General features: G+C 41.4%; 1 protein-coding gene and 1 long non-coding RNA gene across 2 annotated transcripts in view; one reads left to right on the forward strand and one right to left on the reverse strand.

Moving 5' to 3' along the window:
• The window catches only part of ADAM19 (ADAM metallopeptidase domain 19), a 42286-nt gene extending 14615 nt beyond the window's left edge, over positions 1-27671 (reverse strand). Inside the window, exons 1-7 of the mRNA XM_072145489.1 lie at positions 27451-27671; positions 16528-16610; positions 14936-15006; positions 9253-9331; positions 4415-4491; positions 3543-3723; positions 691-756 (exon numbers count right to left, since the gene is read on the reverse strand). Coding sequence (XP_072001590.1) covers positions 691-756; positions 3543-3723; positions 4415-4491; positions 9253-9331; positions 14936-15006; positions 16528-16610; positions 27451-27535 — 642 coding nt within the window. The 5' untranslated portion in view covers positions 27536-27671. The remainder of the gene's footprint in view (positions 1-690; positions 757-3542; positions 3724-4414; positions 4492-9252; positions 9332-14935; positions 15007-16527; positions 16611-27450) is intronic.
• On the forward strand, positions 7574-8361 carry LOC140128891 (uncharacterized). Its single transcript, XR_011855171.1, has 3 exons — positions 7574-7735; positions 8148-8195; positions 8277-8361. It is a non-coding gene; the product is annotated as an uncharacterized lncRNA (long non-coding RNA).
• Positions 27672-27927: the final 256 nt, after the last annotated feature.

The raw sequence follows: 27927 nt of genomic DNA on the forward strand, positions 1-27927 counted from the left end.
AGACATAAGAGTCAATACCAACGCTCATGTACATTGATGCACAAAGCAAGGAAAACCACAAACCATACACAGAACTCAGTGATACCACAGCACCCCCGGTGGCAGGGAGGAATGTCACAAATATTTTCCCATTTGTGTTGAAGGGATTTTATGGGGTTAAAACATTAATGATATGTCCTTAGAAAAGGTCAGCAACATTGTGACACTCCAACCAATCAAGAATTTGGAACTGAAGTGGTTCTATAATGAGTAGAGGCCTGTAATGTTGTGTCCATATGGCAGATGGACCAGTTGCAGCTAAGCCTTGGTAAACACTGACTTGCTGGTTTTTCACTGAAAAATATCTTTTAAAAAATTCTATTCTATTTGCAGGGGCTACCGCTGGGCTAATATATTGTTGCTTTTACCAAGAAAAGACCTAAGAACTCGCCATGATGTGCCAGTGCTGCCCATATCCCCAGTTACGTTCTAGCGCAGAGTCTGGATGTAGATAGCAGGCAATATGATTGTGCAACCAAGTATTTCATATGGCCGAAATTAGCTTATTTACATGAAGCATTGCCAAAAATTAAGCCTCAAACCAGTACACACCCTAAGCAATATGATATTGTATTATATTATTATTGTATTACCGGTATTATACTATATAATATATATAATTGTTATTATATTATATCATTCTAAACAAACCTCAGCGTAGTCGGCCACCAGGTAAAGCTCCACACATCTGTCCCCCTCGGCATCTTCTCTCCTCACCTGCAGGACACACAAGAGGTCTGCTTCCATACTGTAGTAATGATAGGGATTTAAGGATGTACAGGAACAAGCCATGAAAATTTTGATGTCAGGTGACTGATGGCTGATGACGTGTGTATGAGATGAGGGGAGCTAACTAAAAGACCCTGACCCAAAAAGAACAAAAAAAAATATATGATGGTTCTTGCTGCTGGTGCACAATGCGCTGAACCAAATGATTGGTCATATGGATTCAGCATGCCCAATCCTTTTCATTAGAGATAAGCCGCCACCATAAAAGTTAGACTCTCAAATCAGATAATCGTACAACTCAGTCAAGCATGCATGTGTACGGGACCAGCTGAAGGGCATGGCTAGCTTTAGTTTCTATTAAGGCTACATTCACACTGCCGTTGCCCGCCGTACCGTAGCACGGCAGGCAACGGCAGTGCACGGGGAGAGGAGGAGGAGGAGGTGAGCGCAGCTCACCCCCGCCCCTCTCCATAGGAAGATATGGCGCACGGCGCCATACTACGGAGAAAGATAGGACATGTCCTATCTTTTTCCGGGGTACGGAGCGGTACGGTGCCGCACGTGTGCTGCACAGTACCGCTCCTGTTGGGCGCCCATTGGCGGGGACGTATATAGCCTAACACTGGGGGTGATATATCTATTTTCCCCCTTTCCTGGGCTCTTTTTGCATCTCTACTTTGCATCTCTTCTTTTGCGCTTCATTTGTCTCTTGTAGTCTCGGCTCTTTGTGGAATTCAGGGTTTTTTTTGTGACTTTTTAGGCGCAAATTTGAAAAATACTCATACCATTATCTTTCCTAAGCGTGGTCAGGACTGCAGTGTTTTTGCTCAATTATTTTGCGCCTTTGTAAGCACAAAACAATGTTAAATCAGATGCAAACATCTGGAAGCTGGAGGAATACAAAGACAAATTAGGCGCCAACCAGGTTTTACTGCGACACGGCGAACTCCGGCACACTACTTGAAAAGGGCGCAGAAATGTGAATAACCCAAGATAAATCCCCTCTCCATTTTGATAGCAGTCTCCATTAAAGGGGTTGTACCAAGTCTGATTGTTGATCAGTGAGGGTCCGAACCTTGGGTCCTGCATGTTCAAACTGGCACTCCATCAGTTAGTGAAAACGAGACCCTCTTGTGATCGTGTGGTGTCCCACAAGTCATATCCCTACCAATTAGATTGTTATCCCCTATCCTGTGCATAGGGAATAACAGTCACACCTGGTACAACCCCTTTAAGCAGATAAATAAATGAAAGGAGTACAGGGATTTCCATCTATAAAAAGAGGTTCTTAGGCAGCTAAGATATGTTTTAAATTAAACTGTACATGGTAAGAACATCTGATGTCTCCTCACACTGCAGTCTCCAGGTCATGTATAGTGGGGGAAGTGAATGAACTTCACTTAATCCTCATACAGAAATCTATTATTATTTTTCTGTGTATAATAATATAAGGAGCCACCACTTTTACAATATATATCATCGTCCATGTGTAAATATTAGCAGACGCCATAGACTGCAGCGTGCACATCACTCCCAGTCCATAGAGAGCAGATTTCTCCGAGGACATGGAATAACATACGATGGACAGATGTTACATCTCTACAATATACCGGATCAGAGATGTCCTGGACCCCGTACAGTAGGGACGACTCCAAACATCTGTCCTGCTGCAGCAGATGGCGGATAATGAGGGGGATGTGGTGTGTTTGGATCTATCAGCAATGTGTGACATCCAAAGGCCGACAACACTAATGAACGCCAGATAATGGACATCTGCTTCATACATTGATCTCCGGAGAGGGGAACATGAGGAAGGAACTACAGGACCATAACTAGGGGTTTTATGCGTCTTAAATTTTACAATAACATGGCCTCCTGTCCCCGTCACTATTTATGTAATATACTTGGAATTTGGAGGGTTCATGGAAGAGACAATCCAATCTGCTGACCCAATGCAATCCAATGGTAAAGTATGTCAACCCATTTGTTCTAATGGGGGCAGAATGTATTTCGACTTCATCAGGACATTGAAGGGGTATTCACACATTATTTATCCCTTATCCACATTTCTGGGGGTCTGAGAACTGGGACCTTCTAATGATGATGCAAACAGGGGTCTCGAAGTCCACGGTGTGACTGGAGATGTAGCCTATGTGACCCCCATCCCATTTGGGAGTGATTGATATAGTCAGTCCCACTGTACACTACCACTTCATCATACAGGGACCACCATGCCATAAAACCAGGGGGATTCCAGAAGTCAGACCCCAGCAATCAGACACTTGCTAGGAGTTGTCCAAAGTCCCCCTATTTCCCCTATCCCTTGGGATAACATGAGAATGGACCCCCTGCTAATAATAAGTACTGGGGTCCTGTTCACATTAACTGAAAAATGAACCAGATGCTGCTCCATTCAATACTATGGGAGAGTCAGAAATTGCTGAGCACAGCGCTCTGATATTCCTGACACTCTTATTCACTGTGTATGAGAATGGCAGAGATACCCCAGCGCTGTGATCAGTCATTTCCAGCTGTCCCGTAATAATGAATGAATGAAGCAGCAGGACACATGCTCCACCAGGCACTCTACTGATGAGATTGGGACCCTATTCTCATGAATGGCGGGGGTCTATCCTAATTATCGGTGGGGGTTCCAGCAGTACAACCCCCACAGTCAACTATCAAACTTGGGACAACACCCTTCATTGTCATATTATGGAGGTATCCCTTTTACATGTACATATAGAGTTTAATGCAGCATTCCCCACACTCACCCGATGGTGATAAAGGTGATGGTAGGTGGAGTTGTACAAGTGTCGCTCTGCAGAGTCCTTGTGTCCGCATTCCCCTTTTTCTATTTCGAGATACTCAGCTCTGTAGATGAGATGTTTATCGCTGTCCTCCAGCATTGGCTCCAACACATAAGTTATACCATTACTGAGTGTTATCAGTCCCCTGCAGATACAAGATTACATATATACTCAAGCACATATTACACAGAGTCTTGTCTAAGCACAGGTCACAAGTGGGGGCACTGTTGCATTCGTCTCTATGGAAAACGGTTTCTGGTGGTAAAGTGGTACTGCAAGCAAAATTCTTTAATTATATCAGACCTGAGGGAATTGTTAACTTATATGATTTTATGAGATTTTAATGAATGTCGCTCCAAGATGATATATGCATGAAGGAGGCGTTCTAGGCTACTAATTATTCACACCCCCTACATGACATCACCAAGCATTGGAGAGGGAGGTTCGCGAGAGCGTGTATAATTAGCAGCCCGGAGAGCCGGACATCGCGTCCCTGTGCTCCAGCTTGTAATTTATAAGTCTTTTTTTCAGGTGATCCCGACGTGTCAGGACTAGAGAAGACCACTGCCGGGATCAAGGAGAAGAGGAGGACAGGTGAGTATTTGTAGCGGATTTTTTTACTTTTATCGAGTGGTAGATTGACTTTAGGTATTTAGGTGGCCCCCTACTTAAGAACACCCGACTTACAGACGACCCCTAGTTACAGTTCCGACTTACATACAAATTCAACTGAAGAACACACCTACAGAACCTATCTTGTACGTAACCAGGGGACTGCCTGTATATTATATTAGTACATGTACAATGTTATAACCATCACTGATTTCCCTCTTCACCTTATTCCTGAGCAGGTGCTGACTGTAACACTGGAGCCCTTCTGTCCACGAACTGATCCATGGTAATAGCAGTGGTCCTGAAAAACAATGGAATATTATTTTTTTTTACTTTCCAGATTAATAACAGACGTTGACACAAAATCATATTAACAGAAAAAAAAATACAGAAAAGTCATTTTATGGGGAATACAAGAATTTACTAAAGTAGACATTTCAGGAGGAGGGAAAGATCCCTTTAAAGGGGGCAAATATATATATATTTTTTTGCATCATTTTTTTTAATGATCATGTTATTTGTGAATGGTGCCAATATTCCTTGTCCATCTATATACATAACAAAATACCCTCCATCCCTCCACCACAACCCTGTCATTCCCTACCCCCATAAATCATCGTGGTGACTATATTAAGATATTAGCGCACGTCTACAACTCCATAATTGCTGCTATATCCATATCAATGCGGAGATCCCTTTAATAAGGGAAACAATCAATTATATTATAAATAATACAATGGACAGAAGAGTCTTTCATTCCTATAGATGGGTCCTCATTTCCGCCTCTGCGTATCCCAATCCTCTGCGCCCTGGGTATCTGAGCTTGATGATCTCATCTTAGAAGATTTAACCCCTTCCTGCCAGCGCTGACCTCTCTATGTGGCTGATATAATATAAGTGCAGGCGGATTACAAAGACATAATTGTACTAATCCGAGATTTCCCAGAGGCTTATCACTACTCGGAGTGACATGAAACGACTGTCAGTATTTTTTGCTTTTTTGTTTGTCAATTACGGGGCAGATAAGAGAAGATGAAAGTGTTTACTTCCTACAAGACGTCTCAGCAGATGATGATCGGGTGTTGGATGTCTTTCTTATCCTGTGAATGTCCCCTATATGAGCCTATAGTCTCTTCCTAGGAAGGCAATTCATTAGAGGATATCCATTACGAGTCAATACATATCTCCCACCTGACACTGTATTCGGTAAATTGCGGCAGGGTTCACATTAATAATGTGTTACCAGTAACAATTAACCTGTTAGATGCCAAAATGCTTCCTCCGTTCAATAATTCAAGACTAAGCGGGGTCCTGAGTATTTGTGTGTGGAAATGGATTGTAAATGGATATTCTGTAGTATCCAAGATTTAAAGGCACCCTGATACCAGATTTTACCCCTTTAAACATCACCCCATTAGCAGCCCCCCCTTATTAAGGTGAATTCAAGAATTCCCTCATATGTGAAATCTTGCCCATTTACCAGTCTTGCAAGTTTAGCAGAGAAGAGTCAAATTTTTCCCAAAATTAGTCAACTGCAGGGGGAGTGTAAAATCAGACGCCCTGATCTTTGGTTCTATAGTACCGAGAAACATGCTTTTAATTTCATATAGTTAAAGAGCTTGGGGCACATTTACTTACCCGTCCCATTGCGTCCGCCGATCCAGAATGTCCGCCAAGGATTCGGAGCTGCCGCGATTCACTTACAGCATGCGCCCGATTTCTTGAATGTGTCGCTTCCCCCGCTCAGGTCCTCCGGAGTTCACCATCTTCTTCCCGGCGCATGTGAGTGCTGATCTTGCGACACAAGTTGAATTTTAAATTCCGCGGTTTGTCCAAATTAGTCTGGTTGTCCGCCGGCCACGCCCCCCCCCACACACATTTGTGTCGCATGGAAGCAGGCATTGATGCGCCAAAATCCGATCGCGTGCGTCAAAAACCCCTGTGCAATTCAGGGTAAATCGGAAATATTCGGGAAACCCGACGGAAATGCGTCCGACAGACCCTTAGTAAATGTGTCCCCTTGTCTTTAAGATTACATAGACTTGTGGCTCTGTTGGGGGGTGACCCCATAATGTACATCTCACTTTCCAGGACCCTGGCAGGTGGGATGTGGGGGAAGTAGGGTATTTAGGTAGTGTTAGTCTATACATACACTAATGCGGTATAGCTTTGCACTGATTACACTCCCATTAGTAATGACTGCCATAACATCTGTACATGTCTGTACTGGCTACATCTGTCCTTCTCTAACCTCAGCTTCCCTCATGTGACGGCGGCCATCTCTATATCCTATAAATAAATATGTGGCCCCGCTGTAAGTGCTCCGGGCCTGCAGTGCAATGACTTTCCACTCCTGACCTACTTAGTGATATCATTCACCACAGAAGTGTGTCAGGAAACAGAGAAAGGGATCACGGGTCAAACCGAAATGGAAACAGGGTTTATGTGAGGTAGGAAATGGATAAACAAATGCAGAAATACAGTATGGACTGAGGAGACACAGGACGTCCTGTGAGGGGGGAATAGACGGCCATGTTTGTGATGAAGACCAGAAGGAGAGCTGCTGCTGTGGGTGGTGATGATGAATGATCCATAACCCAAATAATTGCTCTCACAGGAGGAGAATCCGGGTCGAGCGGGGTGAACAGACACGAGGATGTAAACACAGGCATTACCAGGACACGTGGACGCGAGGCAGTAAATGGCTATCCTCATAATGTCTGTGTTCATATACTATTAGCACTTAACATCTGGAATTAATCTACATTAAAGCCTCCTAATACTTATCTTGTACAGATCCAGAATTAGCTGCATTAACAATTATACGAGACTCAGAGCTGAAATCCCCCAACATTCCTTGATAATTCAATGAGCTTTTATTTCGTGATTTGCATTCTGTGAAAAGCCATAGGATAGGGGATAACAATCTGATCGTGATGGTGCATCTCCTGGGACCCCCAGTGATCACATAAAAGCGGGGCCTGTTCTCACTAATTGATGGAGCACGTTCTTGCTGCTCCATTCAATACTGCGGGATTGGCCGAGCACAGAGCTCCAGCATCTACACACTATGGAATACTATTGCATGGAGTGGCAGGACACATGCTCCACCTATTGCTTTATTCAAGCAGTAGGGGCGGGACTCAAATTTTTGTGATCGGTGGGGATCCTTTCTCGTGATGGGGAAAAAAACCACTACTGATCAGAATTTTATGCCTACCACATCAAAATATTTATGTAATTCATTTTAAATTAATTCAATTTTTTTTACTTTTCTCTAGCATCCTCTCTTACTCTAGGGTGCAAACGATGCAACTCCATAACACATTCTCCGTTGCTCAATATACAGAAGCCGCTGCTAAGAAAACTCAGGCTTATGATCTCCTAATATGTTGTTACAATGGGAAAATCCATTCTGAATTTATCTTGGATGAAATGAATGGAAACAAGGATAATAAGGGATAACAAACAGTTTTTTGGCCATTTTCATTTCTATAGGAAACAGGAAAATGAACCACCCAGATTCACATACAGGAAGCGGAATTGTGAGTTATCTGGGTTGACAGATGATAAGGGGACGTCAAAAAGTTAGTAATTTATTGTCATGTATATGATCAACAATTTGAGACGGATGAGGAATAGAAATATCAAAACTGTTCCTCTATGCCAAAATGCAATGAAAAAAACCATCAAAAACTTTAAATCCATTGTGAACATAACGGCTATTCTTTTATCAAATAATCCATCTCATTCAATGTTATAAAGCGTTTTTTATTAGAAATATTGCAGGCTATGGTGCAAGTCTATGCCAGACCGGACCTGGCATAGAACTGTCCTGCCGGCATAGCGCAACAAGGAGCCCAGAGCTGGTGGCTGGAGAATAGTTGCTCTAATGTCTCCCATACACTGCATACAGAAAGTAGAGGAGTTTCTTATCTATAACTCTCTCTCTCTTAGGTCCATAAAACACTATATAGAAGCAGTGATGTGAGTAAAGCACATGGGGTAAGATAAAAACTTAATATTTAGCTCCAGTAGCCTCTGTCTCTGCCTGTGTTTCTCACTGCTCTCCTCCACTCTCCATAGACCTATATGTGATCTGATTCCTCTGTGATCATCAATCAAGATGGTCTCAGCAGAGTAAAAGTCATTTTAGAGGGGGAAAGGAAGAAACGGGCCTGAGAAATGGAAAATAAAGACAAAATTTATTGCAACCTTTCTTACATTTACGAGAACTACTGATTTATGCAAAGTTTGATGAAAATATATTGATCAATTAACCAGGGACGAAACTACATTGGTAGCAGCCATAGCAGCTGTTATGGGGCCCACAGAGTCAGGGGGGCCTGACATCCGACCTGACACACTGAAGAATGGAGGATGTGCTCCATTATATACATATTATGCTGCACATTGTACACCATAATATGTATGCAACAGTGCACATCTTTTACAGTACACAGCATAAATCGGCAGCTCAGGTAAGAAATGTTGGTGGAGAGGTAAATGTATATATTTGTATGTGCAAGTGTATAAATGTACAGTATATATAAAGTGCTTAAATGTGTGCGCATGAGTGTATCAATGGATGTATGTGTGTATAAATGTGTGAGTATACAAATATGTATATTTTGTGAGGGGGTCGGGGGGCCCCATTCTGCTATGGCGCCTGCCTCTCCTAGTTACGCCACTGCACGTAACCTTCATTCTCATCCTATATATATAAACAATATCCAGTATAGCATATATCCTCATATAGGATATTCTCATCCTATTGATATACAATATCCAGGATAGGCCCACCATACTGCCACTGGTAATGGGGATTTCTCTCATTCTAGAGAATATACAGGAAACAGAGGCAGGAACCGCATCTATCCTCTGGATATGGCATAAGTGTCCAAGATGAGAATATCCTTTTAACAGAATCTGACTATAAGTCCATGTTCCAATTAGATCCCAAATTTTGTGTCTAAATCCTGACAGTATCTTCCTGAAATCCTGTCGATACCCATATCAGGAAATAATTTACAAAGCAGTGTAATATAGGGAAGGCTCCTACCGTCATGTTGGGGTGAAGCACAATAGGAATGTCATTGGAGCTGTAATGGATCTGTCTGTAATTCGTATGGATAAGTTGCCTAGGAATGGAAAAAAAAAAGTTAATGCCATAGTAGACTTGACACAGTAATGAAACACTGGCTGTCACATCAGATATGGAAAAGATGGCTGCATTTTTCAGAAACAGCGCCACCACTGTCCCACAGGATGAAGCTCGTATTGCATCTCAGCTACTCTTTCTATAAAGGTGTATAATGGTCCCATCACCTGTATATCATACAACTGGAATAGTTCAGAACAAGTTACTAAAATGAAGGTGACCCAATGGGGTCCCCGTGGTTGGCACTAAACCACTGTCGGACTGGCCCACCAGAGAATCAGAGGATCCGGCTGTGTACCCAAATACCTGTAGAGATACAGCAGAAGACAGCTTATGTTGAAGGCTACTAGGGTCTATTTCACAAAGTATGATGAAAGATGGGCCCCCTTGGGTGGGAACCCGATAACCATCCTCTATCCTATGGGCAGTCATAAATATAATTAGTTGCACCATCCCTTGTCAAGTTTTTTAATAATTCTATGCAGAATATTTGGTTACTCCATTTTTTTTTGTTTTTTCTGTAATAGCTAGAGTAAAGAAAAACAAAAGAGATGCTGTATTTTGCTGACTAAAAAAAGATAAAAATATAAATTGTGATACATAAAGACACCTGATCGTTTGCTCTAATGGAAAGGCTTGACCTTGTAAACTCTCGGTGAGGAATGTGTTAAAAGTGGCTCCAAGGAAGTATCGGTGACTGTAATAAATCTTGTCTGGGGGATGGTTGGTCACAAAAACCGCAGGCGGCAGTAAGCCAGAGCACCGAAGATGGAGTCATGGTGTAAGGTATCAAAACATAATAAATTAATAGAGGTCAAAGGCTTTTACTAGAATAGAGGATGACCTGTCAGGGTATAGAAGGTGCAGGCTCACTTTGTGCAATAAATATTTATGGCTGCCATGAGGGAAATTCATTATCCGAGGCTTGGATATAACTAGGGGATTTAGTATGTCCAATCCTTTAGAATTTGGGCCTCACACCCATAGACCGACTTTTTGGTTCCACCACCTAAACTACATTACCCTCTCCCTACCATGGCACCCACTTTATCCAGCATCCGTGACACTGAGAAACACAAGAAGCATTTTCCATGGTAGCCGCGTCTCCGGAGAAATACAGAAGGCAGATGACTCTCAGGAGACTCCGCAAAGCTGTTCATACTATCAGCTCATTCACAATAACAGATTTAATTTCACCTCATGCAAAGATTTCAGGAAAAATCTCTTTAAAGGGCTGCCCAGGTCTTAGGCTAACGGGGTCAAATACCAGTAGCAATCACTGTGTGTGGGTGCAATAATCAGGACTCTCCCTTTCAATCACTATGGGGGACAGTTACCAGTGCTTCTAATGACAGTTTTCAGAAATTGCGATTATTCTTGCGACTATGCCATCATCACACCATCAGGACTCTCACTGTCAATCACTGTGTGTGGGCGGAGTCATCAGGACTGTGTATCCTGGAAAGCCCCTTCAAATCATCCTATACACATGACAGCAATATCATCTAATAAGATTCTGTTCCTTCTACAATAGATATACTGGTTTGGTTTTAATCCCGAATCATGTCACTAGGCTTCCTGAAAGTCGTGCTTGATATTAAAGGGGTTGTCTGTGTGTTAAAAAGAAAAAATAGCTGGCCTGGGGGGAGGTGGAAAAAATCTGAAACTTACTTACTCTCTTACTTACCCTCTCTGGCGCTGCTGTTGTCCTGTGCCACAACCCGTTTATTTACACAGGCAGGCACGCTCCGCCCCAACAACTTCCGCCGTGTGGCACATCTACCAGTCCCCTGCCACCACGACTGACACACATTGAAATTAATGCTGTAGAAGGCAAGACAGCAGTGGAAGAGTGGACGTGCGTGGCCCGTGGAAGTTGCCAGAGCGGAGCATGCCCGCCTCGGTAAACAAACATGGGCAGCAGCAAGAGACAACAGGAGTGCTGGAGAGGGTAAGTATAATTTTTTTTTCCACACCCCCCCCCCCCCCCCCCCGGCCTGCTATTTCTTTTTTTAACACCCAAAAAAGCACTTCAAGGGGGCTGCCTTACATGGTAGCTAAAGAGGCATTGTTTTTCTTCTCCCATCCTGGAAAACTAATATGCATATTCCCCCTACTTTCATAGACATGATGCCTCTGCAGAAGACGTTTCTAATGAACTGTCTAGATCAATTAATGCGTTTAGTCCTCGCTATACTCAGTTAGTATGGCGCAGTGACAGATCGCCCTTAAAGCTGATGCATTATATCCTTATACTGTAATTAAGTCCAACATAAGTTCTGCAGGTTGTTGAATAATCAGTTTTCTTTGTGTCGATTCGCTTACTCATTCATTTCTTTCCTTTTCTTCCTTCCAGACTCGTGTCTCGGAAGGCTGAGAAAGATAATGTCATTATGGATTGTCATAAAGCAGACCTTGACGTCCTCTTCCTCCCCTCCGAGAGATGGGGGATGGGGAAAGCCGTACAGGTTTCATTAAGCTAAAAGCATGATGGATGTCAGAGGGGAATATTCTGGCTGAGAGCCCTCTCTGCTCAGGCTCCAGGATCTATCACACAATGAGATCAGTCTGAGACGGGTCACTGTGCGATACTGCGTGTGATGTCACTGTGATGATCTCATCGGTTGCACCAGACAAGGGCACAGTGATGTCTTCTAAGGTCACTTCTTACAGCCAGGGCGATAGGGTTTGCTTTTAGTTAGACGGGAGTGAGATGGGTGGATTTTTGTGAATGACAATGTATTCCCGCTGCATCTGCCATCAATGGTCGGTGTATGTGCCAAGAGAGCTCCCGGATGTATTTATAGTGGCCAATATACGCCATTAAAGTGTTCTTTTGGCAAGCATCACACTCACACATTGGACTACAGAATTTCATAAAGAATAGGGGATAAGAATGTGATCGATGGGGGTCACTCCACCACTGAGATTATAAGTACAGACCCCCCCACTGATCACAAAAAACAGTGGTCCCATTTTTCTAATTGTTCAAGCATTCTGCCACGCCATTCTATAATATGGGCATGACCATAATCACTGTGCCTTAGTACTGAATGAAAACTACAAGATAAATAAGGGTTCTGCTTTTTAAATTATTGGGTCAGTTTTATTTGGGAGACATTAGGGTGACGCAGTGTCTGTAATGAGACGACTGATGGACATTAAAATCCCCCTTGTCGCATCATCTCTTTAATGGTAAGTGGCCATCCTAGGAAGGAGTCCTCTATTATCCAGAGAGGCTAATTTAAGGGTGTCTCTTGCTATGGAGTTCTGTGGGTGCCATGTTACACTAATGAGTACTGTGAATGCCGTTAGTAAAGCTGAACTCTGCATCTTGGGGAGCTGCTAAGACATAGGTGTTCTTGATGGGACAAAACCTATAATGAGTCAAAAAGAAAATTCCAACATCCTCTCAGCATTTTTGGCAGCACCAAATAATTATGGACTGAGTTCCCAACGTGCCGCAATCAAATGGCAGAGAATAACGTGTCATGACATGAAGCAGAAGAGAGAATAACCAGATGCAGGTATCAGAAAATTGTGCGAAATGTTAGAATTATTAAAGGGGTTGACCACTTTACCTCATGTTTTTAGTCAAGTGCGTGTAAGTGTGGGGGGCAGGGTATTAGGTAATTTACTAATATACATTTATTAATTTTACCTCATCAGCCAGACATTCCTGACCATAAAATGGCCGCAGGTGGAGGGTCACGTGACGTCTAACTTTCCAAGAGCAATGGACAGATAGAGATCACATGACCCTCCATCTATGGACATTTTATGATCAGGAATGTCTGGCTGATGAGGTAAAAGAGAGGAGGCTTCACTTTACATATCAAAAAAGCAGAGCAGAACTTTTCATAGATTTATATTGGTAAATTACCTTCTGCCCTCCCACCCCACGCTAACACACACATTACAAAAAACATGAGGTAAAATTGCCAGCCCCTTTAAATAGTTTCTCCTTTTAATTTGGCATTTGCTCTTTTGTTGTCTTTTGACCACATACCAACCTTGTTGAATGACCGCCACAGAGATCAATTTTTAGGGCCGAGAAAACTCGGCCAATTCTATCTGGCAAGAAATAAGGACAATTTGGCAGCAAGAGGAGTGTAAATTTTAGTAAAGCGAAGGAACATTTGGAAGAAATCACAGTCACCCGTGATAATATAGACACAAGAGCTGATCTGGAATGTTTTATGTTTGGATGTATCGCTCCCCGATACTGGAAGCCGGAGGCAGGAAGTTATATGTGGCCTAGATAGATAATATGAGTCACCGAGGCTCACATCTGAGATTTTGCTGTTTCTCTATTCCCTACAAATTGCCCCTTTGTTGCTTTCAATAAATTGATCTGAGATTTGCTTTAAAAGACTGAGTGCGTTGTTTCACCCCTGTGACAGGAGACAGGAAGCTTTTAGGATCTGAACACATCTATATCAGCCATTGACAGCCACTGACACTTAAAGGCACAGCATTGTGAAAAATGACTTGTGACCGGGCTTTTGGATGAGTAATGTATCATGCAGTGTACAGGCAGTCCCCGGGTTACATACAAGATAGAGTCCGGAGGTTTGTTCTTAAGTTGAATTTGTATGCAAGTCGAAACTGTATATTTTATAATTGTAGATCCAGACAAAAAAATTTTTGGCCCCAGTGACAATTGGAGTTTAAACATTTTTTGCTGTAATGGGACCAAGGATTATCAATAAAGCTTCATTACAGACACTTTACAGCTGATCATTACAATCTGGGACTATAGTGAAGCATTCAGAAAGCTTCACCAGAGGTCAGAGGGGTCCGTCTGTAACTATGGGTTGTCTGTAAGTCGGGTGTCCTTAAGTAGGGGACTGCCTGTATATCCACTAAGACTACTGCGCTTCACTCATCTCAGCCCGCGCCATAGATATGAGCAGAGCAGCAGGGCACATATTTCAGCAGCTGGTCTGTTTATTTGGGGCTACAATGGACCCCTGTACTAGTGATCCATGAGGGTCCTTCCATTGGGATAGAGAATGACTTTATATTACTGGAATACCACTGGAAACTGACTTGTTACAACAGATACTATTTCTGCAGACCCCAGTCCATGCATTAAAAGAATGACCAATAATTAGAATGAATACAGGCAGTCCCCGTGTTACGTACAAGATAGGTTCCTTGGGTTTGAACTTAAGATGAATTTGTATGTAAGTCGGAACTTTATATTTTATAATTGTAGCTACAGTGACAACTGGATTTTCAAACATTTTTGCTGTAATGGGACCAATGATTATCAATAAAGCTTCATTACAGGTACCTTACAGCTGATCATTGCAGCCTGGGACTACAGTAACCTCCAGAGGTCAAAGTGGCCAGAGGGGTCCGTCTGTAACTAGGGATCGTCTGTAAGTCAGGTGTCCTTAAGTAGGGGACCGCCTGTACTATGTAATCAGTTATCCCCTTCAGCCCCCACCAGAGAAAGAGGTTGCCTTCTTCCAAAACAGCACCACACCTGTAAATGAGTGTATACATGCCTGTGCAATCCCTTTAAATTTCCTCCTACATAAAAAGTATAATGTAGGTAACAAAGGTCCATACTCACTCGTTTTTCTGAAGAGTTAGAATCACCTCCCTTCCTTCAATCATCACCATCACTTCTGCATATTTTGGATACTAAAAAAAAAAAAAGGAAAAGTTGCTAAATTTTCTTCACACAGAATTAGAAAAATATGACTGCATTCTTCCAGAAACAGTGCTACCTCTGTCAATGAGTTGTGTCCTGTGATGTAACGCTGCTCCATAAAAACAAATGGAGCTAAACAATATGATCACAACCATGTAAAATCCCATGTAAAATCTATGCTCATGTTTCTTCAGACCTGGCTGTATTTCTGTACTTGGGCCAATATTGATGCTGTATTTTTGTTGAGAGTCTGGTTCTGGTGCTGTATTTATGGTACGAGCTTATTCTGGTGTTGTGTTTCTGTATGATGCTTGTTTTGGGTGCTGTATCTCAGTACTGAGCTTGGATCTGGGGCTGTATTTATGTACAGAGTCTTGATCTGTTGTTTTATTTACAAACTGAGCTTGGTTGTGGTGCTGTATAATTTTCCACTGAGCTTGGTTCTGATTCCGTATATATGTAGTAAGCCTGGTTCGTATTTTGTATCTATGTAGTAAGTTTGGTTCATGTGCTGAATTTACATACTGGGCTTGGTTCTGGTGCTGCATTTATATACTGGGTTTTTAACTTATTTCCGTATCTACCTCTGTCAATGCTTCAATGAAGCTGGAATAACACCCCGGCTTCATAGTGCACATTGCGTACCTACAGAGCTTGGGCAGTAAAGTTAGGGTGTGCTACTCCGGCTTCATAGTGCATGCTGCATACATATAGGGCTTGGACAGTGAAGACAGGGTGTACTCCTTTGGCTGCATAGTAAATGCTGCGCACATACAGTGCTTGTGCAGTGAAGCCATGGTGTAATACTCCAGCTTCATTTACCACACTGTGTACCTACAGCACTTGTGTAGTGAAGCCAGTGTGTACTACTCCGGCTTCATAGTACATGCTACGTACATACAGCGCTTGTGCAGTGAAGCCATGGTGTACTACTCCGGCTTCAAAGTGCACACTGTGCACCTACAGCGCTTGTACAGTGAAGCCATGGTGTACTACTCCGGCTTCATAGGGCTTCACTAGCAGCATCAAGAGCCCTGGACTGAGGTTAGTATAAACTTTTTTTTTTAATGAAGCCTCGAGCAGTAATCATACAGCGTATTTTGGAATACTAAACCACCAGTCCATAAAGACCTGTGGGTGGTTTAGTGTCCCAAATCCACCTGACAGGTTCCCTTTAAGTTTACATCAAGATATATTTGTTGAAAGCCACCACTTTCATGTCACAGTGCTGTGCATGATGATATTAAAGGGAAATCTTCAACTTATATCCATCAGCTTGTCTTTTTCATTACTAGTACTGAGCCCATATATACAGGATAGGAGTAGCAGTACTGTGACCTGGTCCTGGTATAATTTGATAACTATATACTTATATAAAATTCTTCTCTTGTGATGGCAGATAATACATATATTATGGAGTTGGTGGTTTGTGGGCTGAGGTGTTACATCCTGGAAACCCGTTACTTAAAGTTACTGAAACTTGTTCCCCACCCCTGAAACAACTCGTTTACCTTGTTGTTGGCTTTATCTCCTATAGCACTAGGCGTCAGCCACCGCGGGGTTATCACATCAGAATGAAACTGATGACTTATTCCTGGAATTAAAAGTATGAAATCAGATTAAGTAAAAGGAAAAGGACAGCGCCCACCACCATATATCCTGTCTACGCGAATGCATCGTGGTACTAGCAGTCACAGGTGGAGAGGACGGGTCACGTCTAGCATAACCCATAAAATAATCAATGTTTGTTCTGTCACTCTGTTATTCCTCCTGAAAATGTATGAATATACGGGCCAATTGGGATTAGGCATCTTTTATGACAAATAGCTGTGTCCAAACAATCTGACTTTATCCCTGGTGATTGGCAGGATAGAGACCCTTCAATGAGTAAGACACCCCCAAAGTCCCACAGACATTAATGGAGAACAGAGGGTTCGTCCTTCACACCAATCACTTCTATGGGACTCCTGGGATCGCTTATAGGACAGCTGATCCTGAAAGTCCTATTAAGCATAGGGCAGCTGAGAGGGACTTGTGGTCCTCTGCTCTGCCAGTCACTGAAGGTCCTAGCAGTTGGATGCCCATTATCCCTATGCTGCTGTAGACAGATGTTGGAGGAAACACATTTCCTCAGCAAACCATCGGAGGAAAATGGATATCCCAACGTGTGACCTCTAACATGACACAGGAAGAATATTTCCCTTTGACCTGAGGAAAGGTCTGGAGATAGCACATGTTTGTCATAGTCAGACACTAGAATGGCCTTATATCTGTCGTGTTGGAATGGATGTCGATAGAACTGGCAGCCATTCTGTACAGTAAAGAAGAGGTCATTTTAAAATCTTAGAAATTAATAAATATATTTTTATATATCTGTCAATAAATCATCCATAAAGATTTTAGGATATTTATAAAACTGTCCCCGGTTGCCCATAGCAGCCTCCATGTCATATTCTGCTCCTTGTCTTGTCTTGTTGTGTTGTGATTGGTTGCACTGACCAGTTTTGGTAATTTTGCCCATAATTTGGATGTTGTCTTCTTACCCCTAGCTCATCTAGAGTCAATTTGACAGCGCTTCCAGTTTATTTACATGTCTGGTTCTTTAAGTACCTCCTACTTAAAGGGAATGTCCATCTTAAAGATTACTATTATCATTGATCAAATATAACACCAAATTCGCCACTTAGCACCCGGTCACAAACCATAGCCTTGTTTTGCAATGTATTTGGTCCAGACCTTTACAAGGGCTTATTTTCTGTGTAACAAATTGAACTTCCCCATTGCCGTATTTGGTTTTCCCCACTGTGTACTGGGAAGCAGGAAAAATTGCAAATGTAGTGTATGTGATAAATTCTTTTGCGCCATTTTCTGGTACGCTCTCTTTTTACGCCTTTCACTTTGCGTTCCAAATGACACCTGCCCATATTGTTTGGATATGAGCGATTATGGGGAAAATAAATTTATAAATGTTTTAATAAGTTTTGAGAAATTAAAGGACATCTACCATCACAGTTACTGAGGGTAGACAGCCCAAACTTATTGGGGCAGATTTACTTACCCAGTCTATTCGCGATCCAGTGGCGCGTTCTCTGTGAAGGATTCGGGTCTTCCAGCGATTCACTAAGGTAGTTCCCTCGATGTCCACCAGGTGTCGCTGCTGCGGTGAATTCCGTCAGAGTGCACTGAAGTTCACCAAGCCAGGCCGGGTGCAGGTAAGAGTGTGTCCAGCGACACATTTTTTTAAAAAATACAGCGTTTTTTCCGTCGCGTGCATGTCGGCACCGATGTGCCACAATCTGATCGCATGCGCCAAAATCCCGGGGCAATTCAGGGAAAACCGGCGCAAATCTGTAAAATTCGGGTAAAAACGCGATTCGGGCCCTTAGTAAATGACCCCCATTGTGCTTAGCCCAGTAATGAAACGACCAGATTCTTCTAAAAAAGACTTTATAAAGATATGGAAATGAGCCGGAGGTGCTCTGATCTACGGCACCGGGTCTCCTCTTGGCTCCGCTGATACTCTATGCATGCCCCCACTCGCTTAATTTTAGTCTGGTCCCACCTGCAGACAGCATGTGACGCCACGATCAGTGGGCAGGACCAGGCTGAGAGGGTTGAGCATATGTTGAGTTGAAATATATTATCAGACGGCAGAACCAAGAGGTGCCGAGTGTCGTAAAAAGTTTTTTTTTGACAGGGCTGTGGAGTCAGAATAAAATGGACCAACTCCGACTGCATAAATATATAATAAAAATTGTCACAATTAGTTCACTGCTCTATCTGCTGAATATTGTTATCAGAATTTGGGGAAATTGTGGAATGTCCTATAAATGTTTATTCTAATCTTAATCTCAGGGTGTAAGCTTTTAGTTGAGATGAATGTGGATGCACTTTTTCCTCCTCCCCTACACTTCTGCGCTTATCTTACAACCGCTAGAGTGATCAGGAAAACTGGATGAAGGCAGGATTGTCCTGTGTGTGTTTCATGTTTTAGTTTGCTTCTCCTCATGTTTGTAGATGTTAGCTGCTCTGATGGACTCCATACAATATACATAGAATATGAGAAATTGTTTTCTAACATCTCAAATTCAGAAATACAGAAAACGCACACGAGAAAAAACTATAGGTATAGAAGCCAAGCCTTCATGTCATCTGCTTCACTATGCAGCATTATTATGGGAAACAGTTTTGTTGAAAACTGTTTTTTTTTCCTTAGTGTTTTGTATACTTTTACATACAATTATTATAGTTGGTATTTCAATAAATATTTTTATATTGTACTTTAATAAATTGGTTATTGTATCAAAATGGTGATAGAAGCCTTATTATCACTGTAAAAATTCATGGTGACATGGAACATTACACATAGATCCAGGCACAGTGACCATGGTAATCTTCTTTGTTAATATTTGTTATCATGGCCTTCTTCCTTCTAAAATCAACTTTTAAAATGATGCTAATGGACCCAAAGGACTCTAGCGTTGTTTCCAGAGCTCCTCCTTGCTGTAGCTTTACAGGCTATTACAATGAGCAGGGCAGATCTCCCCCTGTACTTCATGCTGCTGCGAGATTACACAGGCAGAAGGAGACAGCAGAGGGAGGGTGACAGCCTGTGAATTTGCAGCACTGTGGGGCTTTGGCAACGCCCCAGAGCCATTCTGGATCATTAGCAAAATATTAAAAGTTGACTTTAGAAGGAAGGAGGCCATGGTTAAAAAAAAATGTATGAAGATTCCCACAGCCACTATGCCTTGTTTAATGACTAAGTCGATTTTTCCTTTAAATTTCCCCATGTATGTGGAAGTTGGAGTTGGGGAAATTGAGGAGTTGGAGGTGTGGCTTACCGACTCCACAGCCCTGTTTTTTAGAAAAACCCGGCCATTCCATTGTATAAGAAAAAAGGGGGCCTTGTCTTTGAAAAACCACGAACAGTAAATCTTTAAAACCTTTTCAGAAAAAAATTTTTTAATTAATTATTTTAACTTTTTTTCACACCCTCTAGGGTACTTTATCTCTAAATTGACTGATCGATCCTAACATATACTGATATACTATAGTATAGCAGTACAGGCGGTCCCCTACTTAAGAACACCTGACTTACATACGACCCCTAGTTACAAACAGACCTCTGGATTTTTGTAATTTTCTGTACTTTAGGCCTAGGTTACAATAAACAGCTATAACAGTTATCACAGGTGCCTGTAATTAAGATTTCTTGTTAGTCCTGGTTCCTATGACAATCCAACATTTTTAAAATCCAATTGTCACAGAGACCAAAAAAATTTTGACTGGGGTTACAATAATAAAGTATACGGTTCCGACTTACATACAAACTCAACTTAAGAACAAACCTACAGAACCTATCCTGTATGTAACCCGGGGACTATGGGATATGGGAATTTTGCACATGACTCGCTACAATGTGCCATAGTCCCTCTCTGATGACGTCACAGCCAAGGTGGTGGTGCCGGCATGTAGAAGCTGGTGCCGGCACGCAACAGCCATCGGCGCTGGTGTTAACGATGGCCGTTTGCTGCCAGTCAGCCCATGAACCGTCTCCATACACCCCTTGCCGCGTGCCATAATATTATCCTCTACTCCTCATAAATGTGTTATTTAGCGCTATAATATAATATAATATAACATGTCCAGGGCACTGACATAACATTTATGTGCGATAAGCGATTCGTCCTCTGTCACTGATATGCCGTGGTCACTATGGAGCGCCACATCTGAGGAGTTAACCGTAAACTATCTTCACATCAATATATCGTTTCTATAAGAGAACACTTTGGTTCCACATTCCATATATAATTTTATTGTGTTTCTTGATCAACCTGACAGAGATTTACACTTTTAACTTAAATGTGATGTGTCACACAGGGATATTTCCCAGACATAAGGTCCAGTCACGATTATGGCTGCCTTCCCAGTATGTGACTGGTGTGCCGGCGGTGATAAAATCTACCAAACAGATCTTTAAAAACCACCTCATGATGATGATCAGAGAATAGCAGTAAGTGACAGGTCCAGTCTGTGCCAAGAATGCACCCACCCTCACCGCCAGCATCTATAAATTCCCCAACACTCGTCTATATATAGTAGGTTATATATACTGCACCAGAAGGGCCCACATAAACATGACACATCCAACGTATGCTGCACAGCCTGAAGATACACAGACAAGTATACAGCAGATGTCTCACGGACGAAGACAACCTCTATATACAGAGTAAATTAAATACAACCCCCTATATAAATACCCTAAGCAGCAATCTCATATACATAACATTACAATCAGTATGGCTGCTATAACCCAGCTTTACTACAACCCTGACAATAATATATGACTACCATGCTGAAATGAATGGAAGAAAGTTTCTCAGGGCAGAGTGAAATTCAGGAGTCTAAAAAAGCTGGGTATTGCCAAAGAAATAATGATAAATGCATAGATGGAGAGATACAAGATAGATTCAAAGAAATGGCAGCACACCAAGAGTTGTGATGAAAATACTTGAACTTTTATTCCGCCATCTTGATAGCAACGTTTCGGATCTGTTATGTGAGCCGAAAAGTGCATTGTCCGACGATAATGGACTGTGCCGTGATTCACTAAGATTGTGCGCCGTGGTACATGTAAGTGCTTGGGCTTGCAACAATTTGAATGTTAAATCCCGCTCTCAGTCCAAATCACTCTGACGGCCCGCCGCCCCCTCCTCCCCCAATTTGTGTCGCACAAAAATCGATTGCGTGCGCCAAAATCCTGGCGCAGACACTTGCTAAATACCTGTCCAAGCCCTGCAATCACTAAAAATGGCGCACAGTCCAACAGCATGCGACCCTTGGTAAATGAGACCCATAGAGTAAGAAGAAAAATAATGAATAAAGAAGGAAAGTAAAAGACATCTGAAATAGAAAGATAGATAGAGCCACATTTACTAAACCCTTGCATTTTGCACAAACTGCTTGCACATGTATTCGAAGGGAACCTGTCATCAGCAATTGGCCTAACAAACCACTACCAGTATATTGTTAAGCAATGCAACACCTTCTAGTTTTTGTTTCTTTCATGGCCCAGTGGGAAGGCATCATGAAAAAAATAAAAATAAAAATATATATATATATATATATATACAGTACAGACCAAAAGTTTGGACACACCTGTTCAAAGAGTTTTCTGTATTTTCATGACTGTAAAAATTGTAGATTCACACTGAAGGCATCAAACTTTTGAATTAACACATGTGTAATCATATACTTAAAGGGGTATTCTTGTCTGGGCATTCACATTCAGTTTCATTAATCTGCCATTTATAAACATTTCTTCAATTAGGTATTATTACATTTTTATTTTTACCCATTTGAAGATAATTTCTTCAAAGAAACAAAAGGTTTTTGTGTATGAAATGTCCGGGAGTTACTACAGGTCCCACAGCCGTCCTGTGCTAATGAATCCTGAATCCAGGAGGTCAGACAGGGCTCGATAGCGCATGTCTGGCCACCGCTGCCAAAATATGAGGTGGTCGTATCCAAAGAAGCCATCTCGTTTCTAACGGACAACATGGCTACATTTATGAGAAATTATCTTCACACAGAAACATTTGTTTTAAATGTTTACATATGGCAAATTAATTAAATTAAATGTGGATGCCCAGTTGGGAATACTCCTGTAAGAAATTAGTGTGAAACAACTGAACATATGTATATTTTCTAGGTTCTTCAAAGTAGCCACCTTTTGCTTTGATTACTGCTTTGCACACTCGTGGCATTCTCTTGATGAGGTTCAAGAGGTAGTCACCTGAAATGGTCTTCCAACAGTCTTGAAGGAGTTCCCAGAGATGCTTAGCACTTGTTGGCCGTTTTGCTTTCACTCTGCGGTCCAGCTCACCTCAAACCATCTTTGGGTTCAGGTCTGGTGACTGTGGAGGTCAGGTCATCTGGCGTAGAACCACATCACTCTCCTTCTTGGTCTTATAGCCCTTATACAGCCTGGAGCTGTGAATGATGGTCCAACTAAACGCAAACCAGATGGAATAGTATGCCGCTGCAAGATGCTGCGGTAACCAGGCTGCTTCGGTATAAATGCCCAACAGTGTCATAAGTAAAGCCCCCCACACCATCTCACCGCCTCCTCCATGCTTCATGGCTGGAACCAGGCATAAAGAGTCCATTCCTTCACCTTTCCTGGTTGGAAACAAAGATCTCAAATTTGGATTCATCAAATTAAAGCCCAGATTTCCACTGATCTACTGTTCATTCCTTGTGTTCTTTAGCACAAACAAGTCTCTTGTGCTTGTTGCCGCAGTGGTTACCTAGAAGCTATTTTACCATGCTGCACACAGTCAAGTTGTTGTAGAGATGTGTCTGCTGCTAGACCTCTGTGTGGCGGTGATCCTGTGATTTCTGAGGCTGGTGACTCGGATGAACTTATCCTCCGCAGCAGAGGTGACACTTGGTCTTCTTTTCCTGAGGCTGATGACTCGGATGAACCTATCCTCCGCAGCAGAGATGACTCTTGTCCTTCCTTTCCTAGGGCTGGTGACTCGGATGAACTTCTTCTCCGCAGCAGAGGTGACTCTTGGTCTTCCTTTCCTGGGGCAGTCCTAATGTCAGCCAGTTTCTTTGTAGCGCTTTATGGTTTCTGCAGCTGCACTTGGTGACACTCAAATTTTTCCCAATTTTTCGCACTGACTGACCTTCATTTCTCAAAGTAAAGATGGCCACTCGTTTTTCTTTACTTAGAATTTATATTATGGCTAAAATAGAGCAGCTAAGGGTGATGGCACACGTGGCGTTTTTGGCCCGTTTTTAAGCAGTCCCTCAAAAAACGCATGTGTTTAAAAACTCATGCGTTTTTGGAAGACGCATCCGTTTTTGACAGGTTTGACCAACTATCTTAATTTAAACTGGTCAAAAACGCATGCGTTTTTTGACGGACTGTTTAAAAATGGGCCAAAAACGTGTTCAAAACACCACGTGTGCCATTATAATATCACCCTAACAGTCTATTCAGTAGGACAATCAGCTGTGTATCCACCTGACATCTGCCCAACACAACTCATGCTCCCAACCCCATATATTAGGCAAGAAATCCACTTATTACACCTGACAGGGCGACCTGTGATGTGAGAACCTTTTCTGGTGACTACCTCTTGAAGCTCATCAAGAGAAGCCAAGAGTGTGCAGAGCAGTAATGAAAGCATAAGGAACCTAGAATATAAGACATATTTTTAGTTGTTTCACACTTTTATGTTAAGTATATAATTCCACACATGTTAATTTATAGTTTTGATGCCTTCAGTGTACAATCTACAATTTTTCTAATCATAAAAATACAGAAAACTTTTTGAATGAGAAGGTGAGTCCAAACTTTTGGTCTGTAATGTGTATATATGTATATATATACACCTCCTGTGTGCAGTATATATATACACCTCCTGTGTGCAGTATATATATACACCTCCCGTGTGCAGTATATATATACACCTCCTGTGTGCAGTATATATATACACCTCCTGTGTGCAGTATATATATACACCTCCTGTGTGCAGTATATATATACACCTCCTGTGTGCAGTATATATATACACCTCCTGTGTGCAGTATATATATACACCTCCTGTGTGCAGTATATATATACACCTCCTGTGTGCAGTATATATATACACCTTCTGTGTGCAGTATATATATACACCTTCTGTGTGCAGTATATATATATATACCTTCTGTGTGCAGTATATATATATATACCTTCTGTGTGCAGTATATATATACCTCCTGTGTGCAATATATATATATATATATATATATATATATATATATATATACCTCCTGTGTGCAGTATATATATACCTCCTGTGTGCAATATATATATATACCTTCTGTGTGCAGTATATATATACCTCCTGTGTGCAATATATATATATATATACCTCCTGTGTGCAGTATATATATATATACCTCCTGTGTGCAGTATATATATATATACCTCCTGTGTGCAGTATATATATATATACCTCCTGTGTGCAGTATATATATATATATACCTCCTGTGTGCAGTATATATATATATATATATACCTCCTGTGTGCAGTATATATATACACCTCCTGTGTGCAGTATATATATACACCTCCTGTGTGCAGTATATATATACACCTCCTGTGTGCAGTATATATATACACCTCCTGTGTGCAGTATATATATACACCTCCTGTGTGCAGTATATATATACACCTCCTGTGTGCAGTATATATATACACCTCCTGTGTGCAGTATATATATACACCTCCTGTGTGCAGTATATATATACACCTCCTGTGTGCAGTATATATATACCTCCTGTGTGCAATATATATATATACCTTCTGTGTGCAGTATATATATACCTCCTGTGTGCAATATATATATATATATACCTCCTGTGTGCAGTATATATATATATACCTCCTGTGTGCAGTATATATATATATACCTCCTGTGTGCAGTATATATATATATACCTCCTGTGTGCAGTATATATATATATATACCTCCTGTGTGCAGTATATATATATATATATATACCTCCTGTGTGCAGTATATATATACACCTCCTGTGTGCAGTATATATATACACCTCCTGTGTGCAGTATATATATACACCTCCTGTGTGCAGTATATATATACACCTCCTGTGTGCAGTATATATATACACCTCCTGTGTGCAGTATATATATACACCTCCTGTGTGCAGTATATATATACACCTCCTGTGTGCAGTATATATATACACCTCCTGTGTGCAGTATATATATACACCTCCTGTGTGCAGTATATATATACACCTTCTGTGTGCAGTATATATATACACCTTCTGTGTGCAGTATATATATACACCTTCTGTGTGCAGTATATATATATATACCTTCTGTGTGCAGTATATATATACCTCCTGTGTGCAATATATATATATATATATATATATATATATATATATATATATATATATATATATATATATACCTCCTGTGTGCAGTATATATATACCTCCTGTGTGCAATATATATATATACCTTCTGTGTGCAGTATATATATACCTCCTGTGTGCAATATATATATATATATACCTCCTGTGTGCAGTATATATATATATACCTCCTGTGTGCAGTATATATATATATACCTCCTGTGTGCAGTATATATATATATACCTCCTGTGTGCAGTATATATATATATATACCTCCTGTGTGCAGTATATATATATATATATATACCTCCTGTGTGCAGTATATATATATATATATATACCTCCTGTGTGCAGTATATATATATATACCTCCTGTGTGCAGTATATATATATATACCTCCTGTGTGCAGTATATATATATATATATATATATATATATATACCTCCTGTGTGCAGTATATATATATATATACCTCCTGTGTGCAGTATATATATATATATATACCTCCTGTGTGCAGTATATATATATATATATATATATACCTCCTGTGTGCAATATATATATATATACCTCCTGTGTGCAGTGTATATATATATACCTCCTGTGTGCAATATATATATATATATATATATACCTCCTGTGTGCAGTGTATATATATATACCTCCTGTGTGCAATATATATATATATATATACCTCCTGTGTGCAGTGTATATATATATACCTCCTGTGTGCAATATATATATATATATACCTCCTGTGTGCAGTGTATATATATATACCTCCTGTGTGCAGTATATATATATATATACCTCCTGTGTGCAGTGTATATATATATACCTCCTGTGTGCAGTGTATATATATATACCTCCTGTGTGCAGTGTATATATATATACCTCCTGTGTGCAGTGTATATATATATATATATATATATATATATATATATATATATATATATATACCTCCTGTGTGCGGTGTATATATATATACCTCCTGTGTGCAGTATATATATATATATATATATACCTCCTGTGTGCGGTGTATATATATACCTCCTGTGTGCAACATATATATATATATATACCTCCTGTGTGTAGTGTATATATACCTCCTGTGTGTGGTGTATATATACCTCCTGTGTGCGGTGTATATATACCTCCTGTGTGCAGTATATATATATACCTCCTGTGTGCGGTGTATATATACCTCCTGTGTGCAGTATATATACATATACCTCCTGTGTGCAGTGTATATACCTCCCATGTGTGCAGTGTGTATATATATATATACCTCCTGTGTGCGGTGTATATATACCTCCTGTGTGCAGTATATATATACACCTCCTGTGTGCGGTGTATATATACCTCCTGTGTGCGGTGTATATATACCTCCTGTGTGCAGTATATATATACACCTCCTGTGTTCAGTATATATATACCTCCCGTGTGCGGTGTATATACACATGACATGTGGTGCTGTCACTCGCCTGCCGCAGGTGTCCCCAGCATCATCACCATGCAGATCCCCATCCAGACTCGGGCGCCCCCGGGCCGGGCGGCTCCGTCCTCCATCCGCGGGATCCCCGGCTTCTCCCCGAGTCCTCATGCAGCCGCAGAGCATGTCCCAGTACAGCGGTGCCGGTACCGCCCAGTGCTGGACCCTCCCACACAGGAGACCCGGGAGTGATGCCGCCCGCCTCTGTCTACACACGGGGAGGACCCTCACCACAGGGGAGGCACTACAACCCCCAGCATGCTCTGCTCCGCTCCATCATATTACAAGATATGTTCTAGAGATCATGGAGGAAGAGTCACAGATTTTTTTTAACTTGTCTTATAAAATAAAATAATAGATTTATATCATATAAATATGGGAGCAATGTATGATTAGACAAGTATTGTCTGGCGGAGTATGAGACTGGGGCTATGTGGAGGAAAGCCCCATAAAGGGTATCCCTTATCTA

The sequence above is a fragment of the Engystomops pustulosus genome, chromosome 4, assembly GCF_040894005.1.
Source record: "Engystomops pustulosus chromosome 4, aEngPut4.maternal, whole genome shotgun sequence".
Classification (NCBI taxonomy): domain Eukaryota; kingdom Metazoa; phylum Chordata; class Amphibia; order Anura; family Leptodactylidae; genus Engystomops; species Engystomops pustulosus.